At 42.5% G+C, this 24,050-nt stretch overlaps 1 protein-coding gene across 3 annotated transcripts in view; it reads left to right on the top strand.

The window, feature by feature from the left end:
- LOC115203860 (fibrinogen C domain-containing protein 1-like) overlaps positions 1-24,050 on the top strand; it is a 241,642-nt gene that overhangs the window by 65,664 nt on the left and 151,928 nt on the right. Inside the window, exon 2 of one of the 3 annotated variants that reach the window (XM_029768909.1) lies at positions 68-157. The exons of the other annotated variants lie outside the window; for them this stretch is intronic. Coding sequence (XP_029624769.1) covers positions 68-157 — 90 coding nt within the window. The remainder of the gene's footprint in view (positions 1-67; positions 158-24,050) is intronic. 3 annotated transcript variants of the gene reach the window in all.

The raw sequence follows: 24,050 nt of genomic DNA on the forward strand, positions 1-24,050 counted from the left end.
AATATCGGCAGATCGAAACAACACCGACAAACACAACAACAACGGTTTGTTTGTTTGTTCCATGCAGACATTCTGTGAGTGTGTACCCAGCTCCTCCCAGATCAAACACCGCTGGTCAGACTCAGACACAGTCAGAGAGACCCCCTCACCCACCAAGGTAAGAGCGCCCACACACCTTACCTCTCTCACACACACACCTATAACACAAACACACATGCAGGCTACTAGACCCACCCGATTACTCTCTTACACCTCAAACTTCTAATATTGTAACCCAACCTGCCCAACGTTAACATTCTACACGCTGTAGCACCCCACTGTGAACCTGACACAAAACTATGTGTTAGAGTGCATTTTTTAACATGCAAGCAAATCCTAAAATAATGATGAATTATCTTATATTCAGAATTGCAGTTATATAAAAAATTTTAAGTGGTGAAATGTGTTTGTGGAAAGATGAAAGTCCTCTAATGTAACTTGTGACTTGTCGTGTGACAAGTAGCCTAGCGGTTAGAAAGGCGAGCAAGCATGAATGTTGACAGTTTGAATCACGGGTCTGACTGGAAAGATCAGGCGGGAAGTGAGCTGGCAACTTGGAGGGTGGCTGGTATCAAATCCTAGATGCCATCGCCTGCCGTTGTGCACTTCAGAAGGCACTTAACCCCCCAAAATAGCTGCTCCACTGATGCTCAATGTATGTGTGTCTTTCCGAGAAGCCAATGCTGACTTGGGTCTAATGTAAATCAAATGACATTTAATTGGTCACATACACATGGTTGGCACATGTTAATGTGAGTGTAGCGAAATGGTTGTGCTTCTAGTTCCAACAATGCAGTAATATCTAACAAGTAATCTAACAAATTCACAACAATTACCTTATACACACAAATGTGAGGGATGAATAAAAATAACTACATATAAATATATGGATGAGCGATGGCCGTGCGGCATAGGCAAGATGCAGTAGATGGTATATAGCAGTATATACATATGAGATGAGTGATGTAGGATACGTAATCAATAATAAAGTGACGTTATTTAAAGTGACAAATGATAGGCATAGGCAAGATGCAGTAGATGGTATAGAACAGTATATACATATGAGATGAGTGATGTAGGATATGTAAACATTATTAAAGTGGCGTTATTTTAGGTGACTAGTGATACATTTGAAGTCGGAAGTTTACATACACTTAGGTTGGAGTCATTAAAACTCATTTTTCAACCACTCCACAAATTTGTTGTTAATAACAAACTATAGTTTTGGCAAGTTGGTTAGGACATCTACTTTGTGCATGACACAAGTAATTTTTCCAACAATTGTTTACAGACAGATCATTTCACTTATAATTCACTGTATCACAATTACAGTGAGTCAGAAGTTTACATACACTAAGTTGACTGTACCTTTAAAGAGCTTGGAAAATTCCAGAAAAAGATTTCATGGCTTTAGAAGTTTCTGATAGGCTAATTTACATCATTTGAGTCAATTGGAGGTGTACCTGTGGATGTATTTCAAGGCCTACCTTCAAACTCAGTGCCTCTTTGCTTGACATCATGGGAAAATCAAAAGAAATCAGCCAAGACCTCAGAAAAAAATTGTAGACCTCCACAAGTCTGGTTCATCCTTGGGAGCAGTTTACAAATGCCTGAAGGTACAATGTTCATCTGTACAAACAATAGTACACAAGTATAAACACCATGGGACCATGCAGCCTTCATACTGCTCAGGAAGGAGACGCGTTCTGTCTCCTAGAGATGAACGTGCTTTGGTGCGAAAAATGCAAATCAATCCCAGAACAACAGCAAAGGACCTTGTGAAGATGCTGGAGGAAACATGTACAAAAGTCTATATATCCACAGTAAAACGAGTCCTATATCAACATAACCTGAAAGGCCGCTCAGAAAGGATGAAGCCACTGCTCCAAAACCGCCATAAAAAAGCCAGACTACGCTTTGCAACTGCACATGGGGACAAAGATCATACTTTTTGGAGTAATGTCCTCTGGTTTGATGAAACAAAAATAGAACTGCTTGGCCATAATGACCATCGTTATGTTTGGTGGAAAAAGGGGGATGCTTGCAAGCGGAGGGTGGCAGCATCATGTTGTGGGGGTGCTTTGCTGCAGGAGGGACTGGTGCACGTCCCAAAATAGATGGCATCACGAGGATGGAAAATTATGTGGATATATTGAAGCAACATCTCAAGACATCAGTCAGGAAGTTAAAGCTTGGTCGCAAATGGGTCTTCCAAATGTACAATGACCCCAAGCATACTTCCAAAGTTGTGGCAAAATGGCATAAGGACAACAAAGTCAAGGAATTGGAGTGGCCATCACAAAGCCCTGACCTCAATCCTATAGAACATTTGTGGGCAGAACTGAAAAATTGTGTGCGAGCAAGAAGGCCTACAAACCTGACTCAGTTACACCAGCTCTGTAAGATGTAATGGGCCAGAATTCACCCAACTTATTGTGGGAAGCTTGTGGAAGGCTACCCGTAATGTTTGACCCAAGTTAAACAATTTATAGGCAATGCTACCAAATACTAATTGATTGTATGTAAACTTCTGACCCACTGGGAATGTGATGAAAGAAATAAAAGCTGAAATAAATCATTCTCTCTTCTATTATTCTAACATTTCACATTCTTAAAATAAAGTGGTGATCCTAACTGACATAAGACAGGGAATATTTACTTGGATTAAATGTCTTTATTAAAGTGGCCAGAAATTTGAGTCTGTATGTTGACAGCAACCTCTCTATGTTAGTGATGGCTGTTTAACAGTCTGATGGCCTTGAGATATAAGCTATTTTTCAGTCTCTCGGTCCCAGCTTTGATGCACCTGTACTGACCTCTCCTTCAGGATGATAGCAGGTTGAACCGGCAGTGGCTGGGGTGGTTGTTGTCCTTGATGATCTTTTTGGCCTTCCTGTGACATCGGGTGCTGTAGTTGTCCTGGAGGGCAGGTAGTTTGCCCCCAGTGATGCGTTGTGCAGACCGCACTACCCTCTGGAGAGCCTTTTAGTTGAGGGCGGTGCAGTTGCCGTACCAGGCGGTGATACAGCCCGACAGGATGCTCTCGATTGTGCATCTGTAAAAGTTTGTGAGTGTTTTAGGTGGACAAGCCAAATTTCTTCAGCCTTCTGAGGTTGAAGGAGTGCTGTTGGGCCTTCTTCACCATGCTGTCTGTGTGGTTGGACAATGTCAGTTTGTCCGTGATGTTTACACTGAGGAACTTAAATCTTTCCACCTTCTCCACTACTGTCCCGTCGATGTGGATGGAGGGTTGCTCCCTCTGGTGTTTCCTGAAGTCCACGATCATCTCCTTTGTTTTGTTGACGTTGAGTTAAAGGTTACTTTCCTGACACCACACTCCGAGGGCCCTCACCTCCTCCCTGTATGCCGTCTCGTCGTTGTTGGTAATCAAGCCAGCCACTGTAGTGTCGTCTGCAAACTTGATGATTGAGTTGTAAGCGTGCGTGGCCAAGTAGTCATGAGTGAACAGGGAGTACAGGAGAGGGCTGAGAACGCACCCTTGTCAGTCCCCAGTGTTGAGGATCAGCGGTGTGGAGATGTTGTTTCCTACCTTCACCACCTGGGGGTTGGCCGGTCAGAAAGTTCAGGACGCAGTTGCACAGGGCGGGGTCGAGACCCAGGGTCTCGAGCTTAATGACGAGTTTGGAGGGTACTATGGTATTAAATGCTGAGCTGTAATCAAGAACAGCATTCTTACATAGTTATTCCTCTTGTCCAGATGGGATAGGGCAGTGAGCAGTGTGATGGCGATTGCATCACCCGTGGACCTATTGGGGCGGTATCAAATCGGAGTGGGTCTAGGGTATCAGGTAGGGTGGAAATGATATGCTCCTTGACTAGTCTCTCAAAGCACTTCATGATGACAGAAGTGAGTGCAACGGGGCAATAGTAATTTAGTTCAGTTACCTTAGCTTTCTTGGGAACAGGAACAATGGTGGCCATCTTGAAGCATGTGGGGACAACATACTGGGATAGGCATTGATTGAATATGTCCGTAAACACACCAGCCAGCTGGTCTGTGCATGCTCTGAGGACGCGGCTAGGGATGTCGTCTGTAGCTCTAAAGCCTATTCAAAATTGAGTCTAATGTATCTCTGAAGACTAGGCTGACTTGGGTCTAATGTAGTTCTAAAGCTTAACTAGAGTCTTCAGGTCTCAGGCACGGTTAGTCATCAAATGATCATGGTTCACCCGAGTTCTTATTCCATGCATTGTCACAGATGGAGATTTGAAGTGTTCTCATTGAGAGAAGAGGGGATAGGATGACTTAAGCATTTTACTGTCAGTAGTTGTGGAGAACAGCACAGCACGGCTCAAGTGTTAATAAAATACAATTGGATTTGATTTTATTTGTGTTGTCACGATATGGCTGTGGCACTTTCTCTCTTTCTGGCTTTCACCCTCCCTGTCTCGGCCTGTCTATGCTTATTCTTTCTGTTTCTGTCTGTCTTTCTCTTCCTTCATGTTTTATTCCCCCTTTTCCCCTCTCTCTTTCACCCTCCCTCTCTCTCCCCCGCTCTCTTGCTCTCTCTCTCTTTCTCTCTTTCTCCCCCTCTTTCTCTCCCTCCACCTCCCCACCCCCTCCCCCTTTCTCTCTCTCTCCCTTGAACCACCTCTCCCCATCTACCCTCTCTCTCTGAGGAGAGGATGAGAACTGAGGTGCTCATCTACAAGGAGGATTAGGGCTCCTTCACGACGACAGCCTCGCCTCGTCAGTGTCTCCATCACCATGGTGATCGCATTCAGGGGATTATCACATATTAAATGTCACATTTGCGCATGGAGCAGAACAGGTGGCAAACCCTGGCTCTAAAGAAATACCTCAATTAACCATGGATTTAGATTGTGTTGCTGTACCACCCCACATGAGTGCATGTGGGGAGGTACAGAATATTAATGTGTTTGTGGATATCTGTGGGTATGTATGTATGTATGTATGTATGTATGTATGTATGTATGTATGTATGTATGTATGTATGTATGTATGTATGTATGTACAGTGAGGGAAAAAAGTATTTGATCTCCTGCTGATTTTGAACGTTTGCCCACTGACAAAGAAATGATCAGTCTATAATTTTAATGGTAGGTTTATTTGAACAGTGAGAGACAGAATAACAACAAAAAATATATATAAATTGATTTGCATTTTAATGAGGGAAATAAGTATTTCACTCCCTCTCAATCAGAAAGATTTCTGTCTCCCAGGTGTCTTTTATTCAGGTAACGAGCTGAGATTAGGAGCACACTCTTAAAGGGAGTGCTCCTAATCTCAGCTTGTTACCTGTATAAAAGACACCTGTCCACAGAAGCAATCAATTAATCAGATTCCAAACTCTCCACCATGGCCAAGACCAAAGAGCTCTCCAAGGATGTCAGGGACAAGATTGTAGACCTACACAAGGCTGGAATGGGCTACAAGACCATTGCCAAGCAGCTTGGTGAGAAGGTGACAACAGTTGGTGCGATTATTCGCAAATGGAAGAAACACAAAAGAACTGTCAATCTCCCTCGGCCTGGGGCTCCATGCAAGATCTCACCTTGTGGAGTTGCAATGATCATGAGAACAGTGAGGAATCAGCCCAGAACTACACGGGAGGATCTTGTCAATGATCTCAAGGCAGCTGAGACCATAGTCACCAAGAAAACAATTGGTAACACACTATGCCGTGAAGAACTGAAATCCTAAAGCTCCCGCAAGGTCCCCCTGTTCAAGAAAGCACATATGCATGCCCTTCTGAAGTTTGCCAATGAACATCTGAATGATTCAGAGGACAACTAGGTGAAAGTGTTGTGGTCAGATGAGTCCAAAATGGAGCTCTTTGGCATCAACTCAACTCACCGTGTTTGGAGGAGGAGGAATGCTGCCTATGACCCCAAGAACACCATCCCCACCGTCAAACATGGAGGTGGAAACATTACGCTTTGGGGGGTGTTTTTCTGCTAAGGGGACAAGACAACTTCACCGCATCAAAGGGACGATGGACGGGGCCATGTACCGTCAAATCTTGGGTGAGAACCTCCTTCCCTCAGCCAGGGCATTGAAAATGGGTCGTGGATGGGTATTCCAGCATGACAATGACCCAAAACACACGGCCAAGGCAACAAAGGAGTGGCTCAAGAAGAAGCACATTAAGGTCCTGGAGTGGCCTAGCCAGTCTCCAGACATTAATCCCATAGAAAATCTGTGGAGGGAGCTGAAGGTTCGAGTTGCCAAACGTCAGCCTCGAAACCTTAATGACTTGGGGAAGATCTGCAAAGAGGAGCGGGACAAAATCCCTTCTGAGATGTGTGCAAACCTGATGGCCAACTACAAGAAACGTCTGACCTCTATGATTGCCAACAAGGGTTTTGCCACCCAAGTACTAAATCATGTTTTGCAGAGGGGTAAAATACTTGTTTCCCTTATTAAAATGCAAATCAATTTATAACATTTTTGACATGCGTTTTTCTGGATTTTTTGTTGTTATTCTGTCTCTCACTGTTCAGATAAACCTACCATTACAATTATAGACTGATCATTTCTTTGTCAGTGGGCAAACGTACAAATCAGCAGGGATCAAATACTTTTATCCCTCACTGTGTGTGTGTGTGTGTTGTATGTATGTGTGTGTGTGTGTGTGTGTGTGTGTGTGTGTGTGTGAGAGAGAGAGAGAGAGAGATATCTCTGCTGTATCTCCTGCGGATGGAGCCCGTCATCTAGCCACCAGCCTATGACCCAGTCAACGCCATCCAGATGATAAACGCGTTGTACGCTAAGATGTTGAAGAATATCACAAGTGGCCAGCATAGGGTTTTTCTTTTGCAGCTGTAGCCAGTCACCAGCTTGTCTAAACTGTCCACCCCTCCTTTTGTGGCATTGTAATCCTTTATGATTTCTGTTTTTTGATGATCATGGCCACAGATTCTCCCATCCCTATGCAGCGTACTCATGAGTACCACATTTTTGCTTTTCTTTGGCACGTAGGACACAAGGGATGTGTCGGCCGTGAACACAAACAAAATTGACAGGCCTGTTCCGTGTATTCAACAACTGAGGTGGGAACTCTGGCTTGTTTTTTCATACTGTTCCTACCATAGTCAGCTTCCTCTTGACGAGCTCCTGTCCCAGCTTGTGCAAAGTAAAAAAGTTACCGCATGTGATATTGTGGCCACGGTGTCCCGGTGTCACATCTAGGACAACCAGCATCCCTTGGTTCTTCTCAGGGGCTCTTCCATCTGGTTTCCCCGTATACACTTACAAGTTCCACACAAAAATGAAGCAGTATCACAGGCATCCCAGATCTTGATTCCATATTTAAGACGGTGTGTACTGCCTGAAGGGGCAGCGGTCCCTTAAATGGCATAAGCTGCTCATCAACAGTAACGTTTGGCCCAGGGTTGTAAAACAAGTGAAGGCGGTGCACCCACTTGTCCCACACTGACCTGATTGCAGTTAGCTTGTCTCTCTGCTGCCTAGCTGGTCTAGTGTCTCGGTTATCGAAGCGGATAATCCTGGAAATAATGTGGAAGTTTTCCAGAGACATTGTTGCACAGACAAGTTATCTTCCAGTTTCTGTCTCCCAAAGAGATTCGGTGAATTCCCCATTGGATCTGAAAACACCATCAAGGATAAGAACCCCAAAATATGCATGTAAATGACTTTGGTCCATCTCCTTCCATCCCTCTCCAAAACATGCCTTCCCTCCAAATTAGTGCAGTCCAGAATGATTTTCTGGATGGTGTCTGGGATGATCAGTTCAAAAGAAGGCTTTATGTCCTGCACATGAGTAACCACCATCCGAACTGACAGAGACATGATCCTCATGTTCTGAAAATTCTTCATCTTCCAAAGTGGAAGACGCTCCTTCCACACTAACTTCTCTCTCTGCAAACAAAATGTCTAAGGCCCTCTGAGCAGAAATTATTTTATCAATACTGACTGATTGTGGGAAGGAGACACACATGCAAAGCTATTTATTTGTTGTGTCCCTCCACCAATTTGCACCTGGCTGGGGTAGAGTGCTGGAAAACACTGGAGTTTTTACAATGTATCAAAATAATGTTTCCTAATAATGCATTGTAATAACATTGTGCGGGTCCCCGCAAGACATTGTGTAGTTTCACACACTACAAAGGGTAAAGAGTGCGATAAAAGCGGGAGACAGGCAGACAGGCAGGGAGACAGACAGGTTCTTAGTGCTATGTTGAAACATCAGACCCAGGGAGGAGGAAGACAAAGTTTTCATTTATACTTGTTTTCACCTTCACATACGCTTTTCCACACTTTTGTTACCCTTGGGTCCAGGGAACCCGAACACCACATATGTAATATAAATGTGTAGGGGGGTGCACAGTGTTCACTCAATGACATTTTTTATTTTACATGTTCTTTTCAGAAAATGAGCCAAGACCAATTAGTCTCAGGTCGGAAAAATAATTAATTGTATCATTTTTCTTTTAGTAAACATTGAAAATGGGTCCCACAGACCCAAACACCACACAAGGTTTAAAAACACAACACCAAATCTTCCTCCACAGTAACTAAACACAACAACCTCTGAATTCCCCATATCCTCATAAACAGCCCTATGTTATTAACCAGTTTGTAATAGGCAAACTCATCCCTCAGTATCGCTGCCAACATCCCCTCCAGCATGCCCACCACGTCCACAGATCCCTGTCCCTGAATACTATTCTTTCGTGTCTTCCACATTGCTAATTTAGCTGCCCCTGACACAAAGTTAAGTGAGAGAACTACACCTCTTTAACTAAACCTGTACTTTGGTCCATATTTAAACAGTTGGGAAGAGAAAAGCTCTCCCAGAGCTGAGAACAAACTAGTGATAAGGTCAAACATCCTGACCAACCTGGGACACTGTAAAAAAAATATGAGCCAGAGTTTCAGACTCAACACAGAATGGACACCCCTCCCCAACAGTAGGATCCAAGTGTACCAGATGCACATTGGTGGCTATAGCTCCATGTATTATCCTCCATTGGAGGTCAGCTGTCCTCTTATCTATAGGCGGTTTATATAAAGACCACTAACAGCCTTTCAGGGAGGCGTCTGGACCACACCCGCCCACACCCGCCCACCTCGTCGATTTTACCCCTTCCAGGGAAGAAGCATGGGACACTTTTACACATATTGTGTACATTGCCTTCTTTCCCACCGGCTTTAACTCCCCCAGCTCCGGAGTATTGAAGGAAAGCAGCATCCCCATGTTCTCCTCTAATGCTCCCGCCACAGCACTAACATTCAGCGCAGGGAACACATAATCCAGACCCTCCGTCCACCAATCAGAGATGTAAGTATCAGTCGCATACTGCCGATTAAGTACTGGCAAGGAATTGAAGACCTCAGCTATGGCCTTCCTCAGTAGGAGAGATCCCCGCTCTTTCTCCCAGCTCCTCCAACAAAAATCTGCTCCTGCTCCGCATCAGATGACCCAGCTTGGTTCACCCCACACCTAACAGGCATGAACGTAGGCTGGCTGAACCCATAGCACGGGACTGGATGATAGTGTTATAAAACAGAGGCTCTTCAAAAAGCCACATCCCGGTGGCGTGCCGGCCTTATGGGACATGTCGAAAACTCTCTAAGCCTACATAACAGACTCTATGAATGTAGTCAGGCCAGACAAATCCCCCCTCTAGCTTTAAGAGGAAAATGTGCTTGTCTAAGCCCAAACAGCCCACTCTCCTCATCAATTTGTAGGCTGTATCAATCCAACTGGAACCGTCACAGTACAGCGGTGTCTGGGCTGCTTGAAGCCAGAAAGCCATGATCCTAGAAGAAATGTCCACCAGGCCTTACCCACCCTTGTTCAGTGGCAGGTATAGGGCTGCAGCTTTAATCCAATGTTGTCCAGAACAGAAGAAATTGACAAGGGTCCTCTGAAGCTCTTGTATCAGGCCCCCTGGTGACTATAAAGTCTGTGCCACAGGATAGAGGTGGCTAGGTTATTGGCTACCAGCACCCTTCCCCTATAAGACAGATGGGGTAGCACCCATTTTCACCTAGACAATCTAGTACACACCTTCTGCACTACACCCTCACAGTTATTTTCTTGAAAGACATCTGAGCCTAGAAAACCTCCCAAAGTCTTCATCCCATCTCTGCCCCGCTGAAGCCCCCCTGGTAACCGTGGAGCGGACCCTATCTGAAGCTGACCTGTCCACAGTGAATCATTATTTTCCCAATTGACACTATCTGAGGAGGCCCCCTCATACATCTTTAGAGCATTTCAGAGAACCTTAACATCCTCACCCCCTGTAATAAAAACTGTCACGTCATCTGCATAAGCAGACAGTGCTATCGTGGAACCCTTCATAAACCCATCGCACAGAGAAACCAGTAAGCCTTGCTCTTAAAAAAAACATTGGTTCAATTGCCAGACAATATAACTGTCCTGAAACTGGGCATCCCTGCCTAATACCGCTATGGACAGGGATGGGGTAGCTCAAACCACCCCCCACCTTCACAATACATAAGGCCCCAGCATACAGTAAGCTCATCCAAGACAAAAAAAACATCCCCAAACCCAAAGGCTTTCATTATTTTGAACAAGTACTGGTGGTCCACACAGTCAAAAGCCTTCTGATTCAAAGAAAGCAAACCCACATTCACATCAGACAGTTTACAAGTATCTAAAACATCTCTTATTTGAAACAAGTTATCAAAAATAGAGCAGTCAGGTACATAATAAGACCTGTTTGAGAGACACTTAGATATAATTTTATATTCTGCACACAGCAATGCAACAGGTCGCCAGTTTAAAAAATATCGCCAAATCGCCCTTTTTTGCCAAAGCGCCCTTTTTTGGCAATAATGAAAGCACAGCACGTTGACAGAATACAGGAAGGGAACCCCCATGAAAAGATTCACACACCACTTCATAAAAATCCCCCCGAATAGACCGCCAAAAGTGCTTATTGAAGTCAGATTGTAAACCATCAATGCCAGAAGCTTGGCCTGATGAGAGCTGCATAACTGCAGTGGACAGCTCCTGCAGAGTAATTTCAGAGTCCAAAGCAGCTCTCTGCTGTTCAGCACACAGAGGATCACAATCCTTTGCCTTGTAGAGGACAGTGTAGAAATCCACGGCATGTTGGCGCATCTCACCGTCATCAGTGGTCACTTTCCCATCAGGGAGACGAAGGCAGACCATCTGTTTGCATTGCGATGTTGACTGCCCTAGGTTTAAAAAAAAGCGCTAGGAGCATCCATATCCTTGAAGGTAACAAAACAATACCTAATCAAGGCAACCTTCACTCTTTCATGTAAAAAAATACCTCAGTTCATGTCTCTTATCCTGTAAGTTCATGACTAGTCTGGGCTCATTCTAAGTGAGCAACTTCAATTTAATAGATTTGATGTCCTGTTCAAGGGCCCTGATAGTCTCTTTAACTTCAGTACTAGACAGGGCAGTATACTGTTGACAAAACACACATATTTTGGCCTTCCCAACCTCCCACCATTGTCTCAAGGACTCAAAATTCAATTTAATAGCCCTCTATTTTTCCCAAAACAACAAAAACTTTCACAAAACATGGCATCAAGTAACAACTTAAAATTAAAATACCAATAAGGTGATGACCTTCGTGGACAGGACAAGTGAATATCAACAGTAACAAAATGGTGATCAGAGAAACCCACAGGAGTAATGCCACACCTTCCAACCTTACTACAGTAGTGCTCAGATACAGACAACCTGTTAACCTTGCTGCACTGACACGACCTTCACTAACTTTTAGCCATGTGTACTGCCTAACTTTTGCATTTCTTACACTCCACACATCTGAAAGCTCAAACTCAGTTAATAAACCAGACAGACAAGTAGCTGACCGCAGGTGAGATTCTTATGCAGTGCAATCAAACTGTAAAATCGACTGTACAGTTCCAGTCCCCCCCTAAAACCATACACCCCTCTTGGTCACACTGTCTTAAGGTTTCCTTTATTGATCAAATACAGCAATATGCTCTGTACCCTCAGTAGGAGCATTAACATAAAAATAACAAAACCTAACATCTGCCTTGACCAATAAAATCTGACCCTTGACAATCTCTGTTGTAGATACCACAGTCACCCCTAAACCTGAGGATAAAATTGCCACCCCAGCAATGAAATTAGTACCATGACTGAGTATATGTTGCCCCTCCGACCACATAACTCAGTCAACCTCATTAGTCTCATCACTCTCTATCTCCTGTAGAAAAACTATGTTAAGCTTTTTCTATTTTATTACTTCTTATACCCAAGCCCTATAATTCCTGTCCCTTCCCCCATTAACCTCTACTCAACAGCCAGTGGAATCCCGTGGCGCGATATTCAAATACCTTAGAAATGCTATTACTTCAATTTCTCAAACATATGACTATTTTACACCATTTTAAAGACAAGACTCTCGTTAATCTAACCACAGTGTCCGATTTCAAAAAGGCTTTACAATGAAAGCAAAACATTAGATTATGTCAGAAGAGTACCCAGCCAGAAATAATCAGACATCCATTTTTCAAGCTAGCATATAATGTCACAAAAACCAAAACCACAGCTAAATGCAGCACTAAACTTTGATGATCTTCATCAGATGACACTCCTAGGACATTATGTTATACAATACATGCATGTTTTGTTCAATCAAGTTCATATTTATATAAAAAAACAGCTTTTTACAGCATGTGACGTTCAGAACTAGCATACCCACCGCAAACGTCCGGTGAATTTAACAAATTACTTACGATAAACGTTCACAAAAAACGTAACAATTATTTTAAGAATTATAGATACAGAACTCCTTTATGCAATCGCTATGTCCGATTTTAAAATAGCTTTTCGGTGAAAGCACATTTTGCAATATTCTGAGTAGGTAGCCCGGCCATCACAGGCTAGCTATTTTGACACCCACCAAGTCTGGTACTCACCAAACTCAGAATTACTATTAGAAAAATTGGATTACCTTTGCTGTTCTTCGTCAGAATGCACTCCCAGGAATTCTACTTCAATAACAAATGTTGGTTTGGTTCCAAATAATCCATAGTTATATCCAAATAGCGGCGTTTGTTCGTGCGTTCAAGACATTATCCGAAGGGTAAAGAAGGGTGACGCGCCCAACGCGTTTCGTGACAAAAAAATTCAAAATATTCCATTACCTTACTTCGAAGCATGTCAAACGCTGTTTAAAATACATTTTTATGCAATTTTTCTCTTAAAAAAGCGATAATATTCCGACCGGGAAACCCTGTTTTCGTTCAAAGACCAAAAAATAAAAACATGGTGTCGGCTCGTGCACGGGCCTCAGTCTCATTGTTCTCAGATCGACCACTATCCAAATGCGCTACTGTTTTTCAGCCATGGCCTGCAAAGTCACCATTCATCGTTCTGGCGCCTTCTGAGAGCCTATGGGAGCGTTAGAAAATGTCACGTTATGCCAGAGATCCCCTGTTTTGGTTAGAGATGATCAAGAAGGCCAAGAAATAGTCAGAGAGAGCGCTTCCTGTTTGGAATCTTCTCAGGTTTTGGCCTGCGAAATGAGTTCTGTTATACTCACAGACACCATTCAAACAGTTTTAGAAACTTTAGGGTGTTTTCTATCCAAATCAAACAATTATATGCATATTCTAGTTACTGGGCAGGAGTAGTAACCAGATTTAAATCGGGTACGTTTTTTATCCGGCCGTGCAAATACTGCCGCCTATCTCCAACAGGTTAATATTGAGAGAATCTACCCTTAGTACCTCCATATATAAAAGAGGAAGGAAAAAGAAGAAACTACAGAGAAAACAGACAAAATGGGAAAAAACACTCTATGAGGCATGGTAAACATCATTGATTTGATTTTCTCTTAACCTTACCACGTTTACCACTACCGGAAACGCTTCTTCACAATCAACTAGTCTAACCACACCGTCTTCTGTAACACCCCAGCTGACCTCACAAACTTATCAACATCAAAAATATCTGCCAATTTAACAGATTTCCCAAAAGTCTGGTCCAGGAACCCATTTAACTCATCTAGATTGTAAATGGAGTCAATGCCAGCTGCTATCATGCCAACAGAGATATCAGAAATGTCCATATCCTTCTTCTGACCCTCCTCAACTGAGGCCACAGACCCCTGACTCCCCTCTGTCACATCCCTCTCAACACTCTCCACTTGCACCCCATCACTCGTACCGTGCATCTCCTCCACTGCCTGTGAGACTAGCCCCACCTGAACCCCCTCCTGTACCCCATCACTCGTAATGGACATCTCCTCCACTACCTGGGAGACTAGCTCCACCTGAAACCCCTCCTGTACCCCAACACTTGTACTGGGCTGCTCTACCACTGTCGGCCCACCTCTCTCTACATCGTTACGAGGACCACCTGCGTCCCGCCCTCCGCCTTTGCCTTTTTTGGGCAAGCATGCCGCCTATGGCCAACATCCCCACACTCAAAACACTGTTGACTACCCGTACTAGCATAAGCCATATACAGTATGTTGTCATACTTTAAATGATAACTGTCTAAATTACATAACCTGTTTCAGAGCCGGGTGTTTGCAATCCAGCAGGACAATTTTAATTGAACTTGCAAACTTCCCAAACCGCAATATCTCGCGGTCCAATAGCTCATTGGGAATAAAAGTCAGTACCTTCAAAATCGTAACCCTTGTTGATGGAGAAAAAAGCGGGGTAACTTCAATAAACATACCTTTAAGAAGAATACCATGCTCAACCATCCAAATGACAAAACACTACCGCTTAATTCATCCGCGACACATAAGAAACATTTTCATAGCCTACCTTCTCTCCTGAGGCAACCAGAAACTCCTCCACAGTTACTGTAGCTTCAGTAACACACCTGAAGCCCTCCCAAAGGCACAGGAATGGTGTCCCCATGTGGGTCACCATCCCTACCAAAACCAGGGCAATATAAATCCTCTTGATGTTCTCCGTCCCATATGCGGGATCAACATCCAGCGTAAAATCATTTCGCCATATTCATAACCGAACAATAGAAACATTTCATTTTTTTTTTTTTTTCAAATATAGGACTATTTTATATCGTTTTATAGATACACCTCTCCTGAATCGAACCACGTTGTCCGATTTCAAAAAGGCTTTACAGCAAAAGTAAAACATTAGATCATGTTAGAGGAGTATATCGTCAAAGTATTCACATAGCCATTTTCCGACCAACCACATGCATCACAATAACCAAAAAACAGCTAAATGCATCACTAACCTTTGACAATCTTCATCAGATGACACTCCTAGGACATCATGTTACACAATACATGCATTCTTTTGTTCGATAAAGTTCATATTTATATATAAAAACAGCATTTTACATCGGCGCGTGACGTTGAGAAACTATTTTCCCTCAAATGCATCCGGTGAAGCAGCCCTACAATTTACTAAATTACTATTCGAAAACATTTTTAAAATGTAATATTGTCATTCAAACAATTATAGATGAACATCTTGTGAAAGCACCTGCATTGCCAGATTTAAAAATAACTTTACTGGGAAATCACACTTTGCAATAAAAGGGGATGCAATACTCAGAAAAATAGGCTAGCAATACAGGTCTGCGCCATCTTGGAACAATCGAATATCAAATCTACTCTTGTATATTATTGTAAATATTTCCAGGAATCCCAGGTCCCCAATAAATGTAGTTTTGCTCGAAAAAGTTCATAATTTATGTCCAATAGCTTCTTCTTGTTAGCGCGTTCCGAAGGCACCTCAAAATGTTCCGTCGTGCGCGGGGCTTCTCCCCATGAAAGCCCCAAAAAATTATATTTAACCTCTAGGGGCTATGTGGGACGCAAGCGTGCCACCCCTGGTGCACCCTATCAACAACAGGTGAAATATCAAGAGCGCCAAATTTGAAACCAATTAAATGTCATAATTCAAATTTTTCAAACATAAAACTATCTTACACCCTTTGAAAGATAACATCTCCTTAATCTAACCACGTTGTCCGATTTCAAAAAGGCTTTACGGCGAAAGCATAAAGTTAGATTATGTTAGGAGAGTACATTGACAATAGCTGTGTGTAATGTTTTGTCAATTCAAAGACAGGCGTCACCAAAACCAGAAAATCAGCTAAAATTATGCACTAACCTTTGACAATCTCCATCAGATGACACTCCTAGGACATTATGTTAGACAATACATGCATTTTTAGTTCTATCAAGTTCATATTTATATCCAAAAACAGCGTTTTACTATGGCGTTGATGTTCAGGAAATCGTTTCCCTCCAATAACCGCCAGTCAAGTCAGCACAACAAATTAAATAATTACTATTCGAAAACATTGGTAAAATATTATATTGTCATTCAAAGAATTATAGATTTACATCTCTTGAACGCAATCGACTTGCCAGATTTAAAAATAACCTTACTGGGAAATCACACTTTGTAATAATCTGAGCACTGCGCCCAGAAAAATACGCTTTGCGATACAGACTAACCGCCATGTTGGAGAGATCTAAAATCGAAAATACTATGTAAATAATCCATTACCTTTGATTCTCTTCATCAGATGTCACTTCCAGGAATCCCAGGTCCATAACGAATGTAGTTTTGTTCGAAAAAGCTCATCATTTATGTCCAAAAAGCTCCGTGTTGTTAGCACATGATCTATGCCCGCCGGACTTCACTTCATGAACGAGGGGAAAAAAAATATTTAAGTTCGTTCAAACATGTCAAACGTTGTATAGCATAAATCATTAGTGCCTTTTTTAACCAGAATATGAATAATATTCAAGGCGGACGATTGCGTTCTCTTTTAAAACGTATTGGAACGAGAGTACCCAAAATGAACTCGCACGCCAGAGTCTAATCGGCCATCACCGTTCCATGGCTCTTGTTCGGTCAGATCTCACAGTATAAGACTCAAAACACTTTGTAAAGACTGTTGACATCTAGTGGAAGCCATAGGAAGTGCTCAAAGATTAATAAGCCCCTGTGTGTTTCAATGGCATAGGCTTAAAGGTAATTCAACACATCAGGAATCCACTTCCTGTCAGAATTTGTCTCAGGGTTTTGACTGCCATATGAGTTCTGTTATACTTACAGACACCATTCAAACAGTTTTAGAAAATTCAGAGTGTTTTCTATCCAAACCTGAACAATAATATGCATATCCTAGCTTCTGAGTTTCAGTAGGAGGCCGTTTAAAATGGGCACGTATTTTTTTCAAAAATCCCCTATCCTAGGCGACCGTCAAGAGGATAAGCACACACACAAACACACACAAATGCACAGACAAACTCGCATAAGCTACAGGACTGTTTCTCTAGCACACACTGGAATATGTTCCAGGATTCATCCGATGGTATTGAGGAGTTTACCACATCAGTCACCGGCTTTATTAATAAGTGTGTCGATGACATTGTCCTCACAGTGACCTTACGTATATACCCTAACCAGCCAGAAGCCATGGATTACAGGCAACATCCGCACTGAGCTAAAGGCTAGAGCTGCCGCCTTCAATGAGCGGGACACTTAAAATAATCCTACTGGGGTCTCCCGAGTGGTGCAGCAGTCTAAGGCCCGTCACTACAGGCTCGGGTTCGATCCTAGGCTGTGTCACAAGTGGCTGTGACCGGGAGAGTCATGGGGTGGCGCACAATTGGCCCAGCGTCGTCTGGATTAGTGAGGGTTTGATTGGAGGGGGCTTTACTTGGCTCGGCACACTCTAGCGACTCCTTGTGGTGGGCTGGGTGCCTGCAGGTTGACTTCAGTTGTCAGTTGAACGGTGTTTCCTTCGACACATTGGTGCAGCTGGTTTCCGGGTTAAGCGGGCAGGTGTTAAGGAGCGCGGTTTAGCGGTTCATGTTTTGGAGGATGCATGACTCGACCTTTGCCTCTCCCGAGCTAGTTGGGGAATTGCAGCGATGAGACAAGATCATAATTGAAATTGGGAGAAACATAGGGGGTAAAATAAAAAAATGTAAAGTACTACTACACGGTGGATGTGGCAGGGCTTGCAAACTATCATGGATTACAAAGGGAAACCAGCCGCAAGCGTTCCAGTGAAGAGGCTAGCAACACTGAACTATACATGAGGGCACCAGCTGTTCTGGACGACTGTGTTATCACACTTTCCGTAGCCAATGTAAGTAAGGCCTATAAACAGGCTAGGGGGCAGTATTTACACCGCCGGATAAAAAACGTACCTGATTTAATCTGGTTACCACTCCTACCCAGTAACTAGAATATGCATATACTTATTAGATATGGATAGAAAACACCCTAAAGTTTCTAAAACTGTTTGAATGGTGTCTGTGAGTATTACAGAACTCATATGGCAGGTAAAAACCTGAGAGATTCCTTTACAGGAAGTGGCCTGTCTGACCATTTATTGGCTTTCTTTGACATCTCTTTCCAAATTAAAGGATCTCTGCGGTAATGTGAAACTTCCACAGCTCACATAGGCTCTCAGAGCCCGGGAAAAAACAGAATGTCGTCATTGCAGCCCCAGGCTGAAGCACATTATCGCCTTTGGCAAGTGGCCGATCAGTAGACAAAGTGCTTAGGCTCGTGCACTGGCCGCCCCTGTCTTTCTGTTTTTCCCTCTATTTACCGTAATGCAGATTCCCGGTCGGAATATTATCGCTTTTTTACGAGATAAATTGCATAAAAATTGATTTTAAACAGCGGTTGACATGCTTCGAAGTACGGTAATGGAATATTTAGAATTTTTTTGTCACGAATTGCGCCATGCTCGTGACCCTTATTTACCATTCGGATAGTGTCTAGAACGCACGAACAAAACGCCGCTGTTTGGATATAACGATGGATTATTTGGGACCAAACCAACATTTGTTATTGAAGTAGAAGTCCTGGGAGTGCATTCTGACGAAGAACACCAAAGGTAATAACATTTTTGTTACAGTAAATCTGATTTTGGTGAAGGCTAAACTTGCTGGGTGTCTAAATAGCTAGCCCGTGATGGCTGGGCTATGTACTTAGAATATTGCAAAATGTGCTTTCACCAAAAAGCTATTTTAAAATCGGACATATCGAGTGCATAGAGGAGTTCTGTATCTATAATTCTTAAAATAATTGTTATGCTTTGTGTGAACGTTTATCGTGAGTAATTTAGTAAATTGTTAATAAATTCCCCGGAAGTTTGCGGGGGGGTATGCTAGTTCTGAACGTCACATGCTAATGTAAAAAGCTCTTTTTTGATATAAATATGAACTTGTTTGAACAAAACATGCATGTATTGTATAACATAATGTCCTAGGTGTGTCATCTGATGAAGATCATCAAAGGTTAGTGCTGCATTTAGCTGTCTTCTGGGTTTTTGTGACATTATATGCTAGCTTGAAAAATGGGTGTCTGATTATTTCTGGCTGGGTACTCTGCTGACATAATCTAATGTTTTGCTTTCGTTGTAAAGCCTTTTTGAAATCGGACAGTGTGGTTAGATTAACGAGAGTATTGTCTTTAAATAGCTGTAAAATAGTCATATGTTTGAGAAATTGAAGTAATAGCATTTCTAAGGTATTTGAAAATCGCGCCACAGGATTCAACTGGCTGTTACGTAGGTGGGACGATTTGGTGCCACCTAGCCCAGAGAGGTTAACATTCACAAGGCCACAGGGTCAGATGGATTTCCAGGACGCAGACCAGCTGGAAAGTTTCTTCACTGACATTTTCAGCCTCTCCATTCTGTAATACATACATGTTTCAAGCAGACCACCGTAGTCCTTGTGCACAAGAATGCCAAGATAACCTATCTAAATGACTATCGCCCCATAGCACTCACATCTGTAGCAATGAAATGCTTTGAAAGGCTGATCAAGGCTCACATCAACACCATAATCCCAGACACCCTGGACCCACTCCAATTGGCAAACCGACCAAACAGATCCAAAGATGATGCAATCTCTATTGCACTTGTCATGACTTTCCCTCCTGGGTGAGGACCAGAGGAAGGGTGGGGGGTGGGGCGGGGGGATTGGGCCGGTTGATGACTTGAACGAGTGGTTGTAAAAAGTCTCTCTCTGGCCCTTTGCAGTATGGAGAATTGAATGTCTGAGGGTTACAACAGAGAGAGATTTTACAAAACTCCAACATCCAAAACTGGATAATGAAACAATATGTCTACACAACGAATGTGGGAAATGGTTGGGAGGGACTTAAAGAACAATCATGTCAGATCATTTACTGTTTGGTGATATCATTATAGCCGTTATAACGGAAACATTTTAAATTTAAGAGCTTTCTCAATGTATATGTCAGTGTTACATCTAAATGTTGTAAAACTTCTTTGATTAAATATGCAACTATTTGTGAGAAGATGACATGTGATTTTTGCCCTCTAAATACTGAGATAATTGTTTTTCATGTAAAGTTTTACCCAGTCAGTAACCACGCCCACGTGAGCACAGACATTATGCCAAAAGGATGGAATGCCCCTTTTTCCAGAGTGCTTATAAAAGGACTACTTATGAAATGTACATTATACCAGTATACGGACTGTAAGCCGGATGTCACAAATGGTTTAAAACTACAAGACCAGAAAACGTGGAGCGTTGGCTATTCGTGAAATGGTTGCATTTTAAATAAAGACCAAAACATGCCGGGTTGCTACCGGTGTGGAAAGTGGTCTTAGCTGTACCCTGAATAATCAACCACTAGACCAGAAGGCATGAAGCAGTGGCTACACGTGGAAATGGTTAGACTCTACCAGACCAGAGAACGTGAAGACCAGCGTGACCAACAGCGTGTAGGTGAAGACTAGACATTCACAGTCTGCAGCTGTAATTTAAAGTAGTCTAGATCTTTGGCCAAAGACACGAGGGAGATCTCATCAAACGACCATTGGAACATCTGAAGGATCCAGTCTAATGGACAACCAGAGACTTTCTGTCGAATTACTCCCCGTAGACGGACCAGGCGATTTCAACAGAGACGGCAAAGACTTACAAGCGTAAATATGTGTTGCATTTCTAAATCCGAATCAGCGGTTGTTAGGGTGCGAAATATCCACATTTGCAATGAACGTATTATTCAACTGTATGTACAACAGTTGAATTCCTTTGTCTCTCCTTCTCCCGCTCTTTCTTTACCCCCCTTTCATTGTGTAACAAGCTGTCATATCGGGTTAGTCCACTAGGGGCTTTTCATTGCATTATGTTAATAATCAATGTGTAATCTAACCTGTGTGTGTGTTTATGTAATTCTATGTGATTATTTAGTTAGTTAGTAAATAAATAATTAAGCCAATTTGTGTATCGCTGAATCATTATGCAGACTAGGGTTCATGCAGATTTGAAGTCAACGACGTTCAGAATGAGACTGATATGAGGTAATAATAATTTGTGGATGACTAATATGATAACGGTATATTCTGATATTCTTGAGTTAATTCGGGAAACGGTAACTCATCAAACAAACTTTTTCCGTGGTGGTTTAGTTAATTGATTTGATAAAATTATCGTCATCGCATTAAAATGGTACTCATGTCACGACACACTCCACACTGACCTTTCCCACCTGGACAAAAGGAACACCTTCGTGAGAATGATGTTCATTGAGGTGGTTGGAAGTCTGTGGGTATCTGCTAGCATGCAGCCATTGTGCTCTCCCAGTAGCATTACTATTCTCACTGAATTTGTACAAAGTCAAGGATTTTCTTAATTCTAGATCTATCACAGTGGTCAGGTATTCTTCTGCTGTGTATTCTCTGCTCTGGGCCAGATAGCATTCCAGTTTGCTCAGTTACTTGTCTGATTCTTTCAAGTGTGTCAGATATTTTTTTTATTATTTGGTTGGGTCTAATTGTGTTGCTGTCCTGGGGCTCAGTGAGGTCTGTTTGTGTTTGTGTTTGTTAATATCGCTCTCTCTCTCTCTCTCTCTCTCTCTCTCTCTCTCTCTCTCTCTCTCTCGCTCTCTCTCTCTCTCTCTCTCTCTATCGCTCTCTCATCTATCTGTCCCCACCTCCTTTCCTTCCTCACCCAGCAGCATCCTCTACTCCTGGACTCTGTAATTGTCAGGAATCAAACTATTGTTTGTGTTATGCACCTCTTGACTTTGTTCCTCTCCAATGAGTTTGGATGCAAATGCTTTCTCTGTGTACTTTGTGTGAATGTGTATGTGCAGATGAAACACAAGTGAGGATTATTATATAGAAGTTTGCACATCCCTAAATCCAACACAGAATAAAGATGTTGAGAGTGAACAAACACACACACATAGCCATGACGTCCACATCTGTGCAGAGAGACTATGAATAAACACGGTGATGAAGAAGTGCTTCCTGGAAAACAGGGTGTATATCCCAGAGAGCCACATAGTAATATAACCATAATAAAGTGCAGGTTGGTGTTTATTGGGATGAGTATTGTCCTGGAGGCAGAACTGAGGAATTCCGTAGATGGGCCAGATGCAAAGTAAAATTGGCTATATGTGACTCACCACCTGGATTAGGTCTTAGGTAGCAAAATTTTATTTCAGTTTTTTACATTGAATAAAAGTAGAGACTCTACAAATGTGTATATAATACACTGCATTTAAAGAAAAAATGGGAAAGTAATTCTGCTTTGAAAGTTGATCAACTTGTAAACTCACTTTTGAGAAAACTGTCTTTCAATGTTTTGGTACTTCTATTGGAGAGCCCTTCTTTGTCTACACCCGTTCAACATTGTTCACACCCTCTTGGGCCTTAGCCCCACCCATCTCTTTAAGGGTTGATCCAAGCATTCTGTACTAACTTGCCAGCTACTTCCAAACATCTAAGAGAGAGAACAGCTCACTGAACAATACTCGCCCTAGCAGAGCTGGTTAGGCTGTTATGTTATCCAGAGCGTTGATGATTTTAACTGTGCTATCAGATTGTCCATTCTTAAATTCAGAGCGTTTCGCGTTCAGAGCGCACACTGGATGCTCTGGCCAATAAGTAGGGTTGATCCAAAAGTTCTGACCTCACAATGACAGTCAAGCACCCAAGCTAACTGGCTAACATTGGCTAGCTACTTCCAGACACAGAATGAGAGAACACCCCACTCTGACCATTTTATCCATTTTACTCACCCTAGCAGAGCTGGCTAGGCTGTTTTCATGTTATCCTTTTGTGGCAGGGCTGAAATGCAGTGGAAATGTTTTTTGGGGATTCAGTTCATTTGCATGGCAAAGAGGGACTTTGCAATTAATTACAATTCATCTGATCACTCTTCAGAACATTCTGGAGTATATGCAAATTGCCATCATACAAACTGAGGCAGCAGACTTTGTGAAAATTAATATCTGTGTCATTCTCAAAAATGTTGGCCACGACTCAGTCAATCCTCAAGAGGCAGGTGGACAAACAAAAACTCACAAATTCTGACAAACTCCAAGCATTGATTATGCAAGAATGGGTTGCCATCAGTCATGATGTGGCCCAGAAGTTAATTGACAGCATGCCAGGGTGGATTGCAGAGCTCTTGAAAAAGAAGGTTCAACACAGCAAATATTGACTCTTTGCATCAACTTCATGTAATTGTCAATAAAAGCCTTTGACACTTATGAAATGCTTATAATTATACTTCAGTATTCCATAGTAACATCTGACAAAAATATCTAAAGACACTGAAGTAGCAAACTTTGCGAAAATTTATATTTGTGTCATTCTCAAAACTTTTGGCCATGACTACAAGTCAATGTGTCTTACACCGTTGTAGTGGTGATAGGTATGAAGGAGTCTATTTCAAAGCTATATCCATGGAAGAGCTAACCTCACTACAAAGTAGTCTATAAGCATTGAACCAGTTGTACGCGGTGTGATCATGGTTCAGGACTTCTAAATTCTTTCCTCCTGAATGGAGGGTTCTGTTTATTAGTGTTTATTAGATTCCCTGCCATGTGTTGCAATCTGAGTGGCTATTACCTCCTCTGTCGCTGTTATCAAGGGTATTTCGATTTGTTAAGTCTCTAACCTTCTTACTGACTGTTGCTGGACTGACTTTTGCTGGCATTGGTACTGGTTCCCAAGGGGACCAGCTATCCTACCGATTTATTCCGAAATATTATCCTACCGGAACAC

This window comes from Salmo trutta, chromosome 12 (genome assembly GCF_901001165.1).
Source record: "Salmo trutta chromosome 12, fSalTru1.1, whole genome shotgun sequence".
Taxonomy (NCBI): domain Eukaryota; kingdom Metazoa; phylum Chordata; class Actinopteri; order Salmoniformes; family Salmonidae; genus Salmo; species Salmo trutta.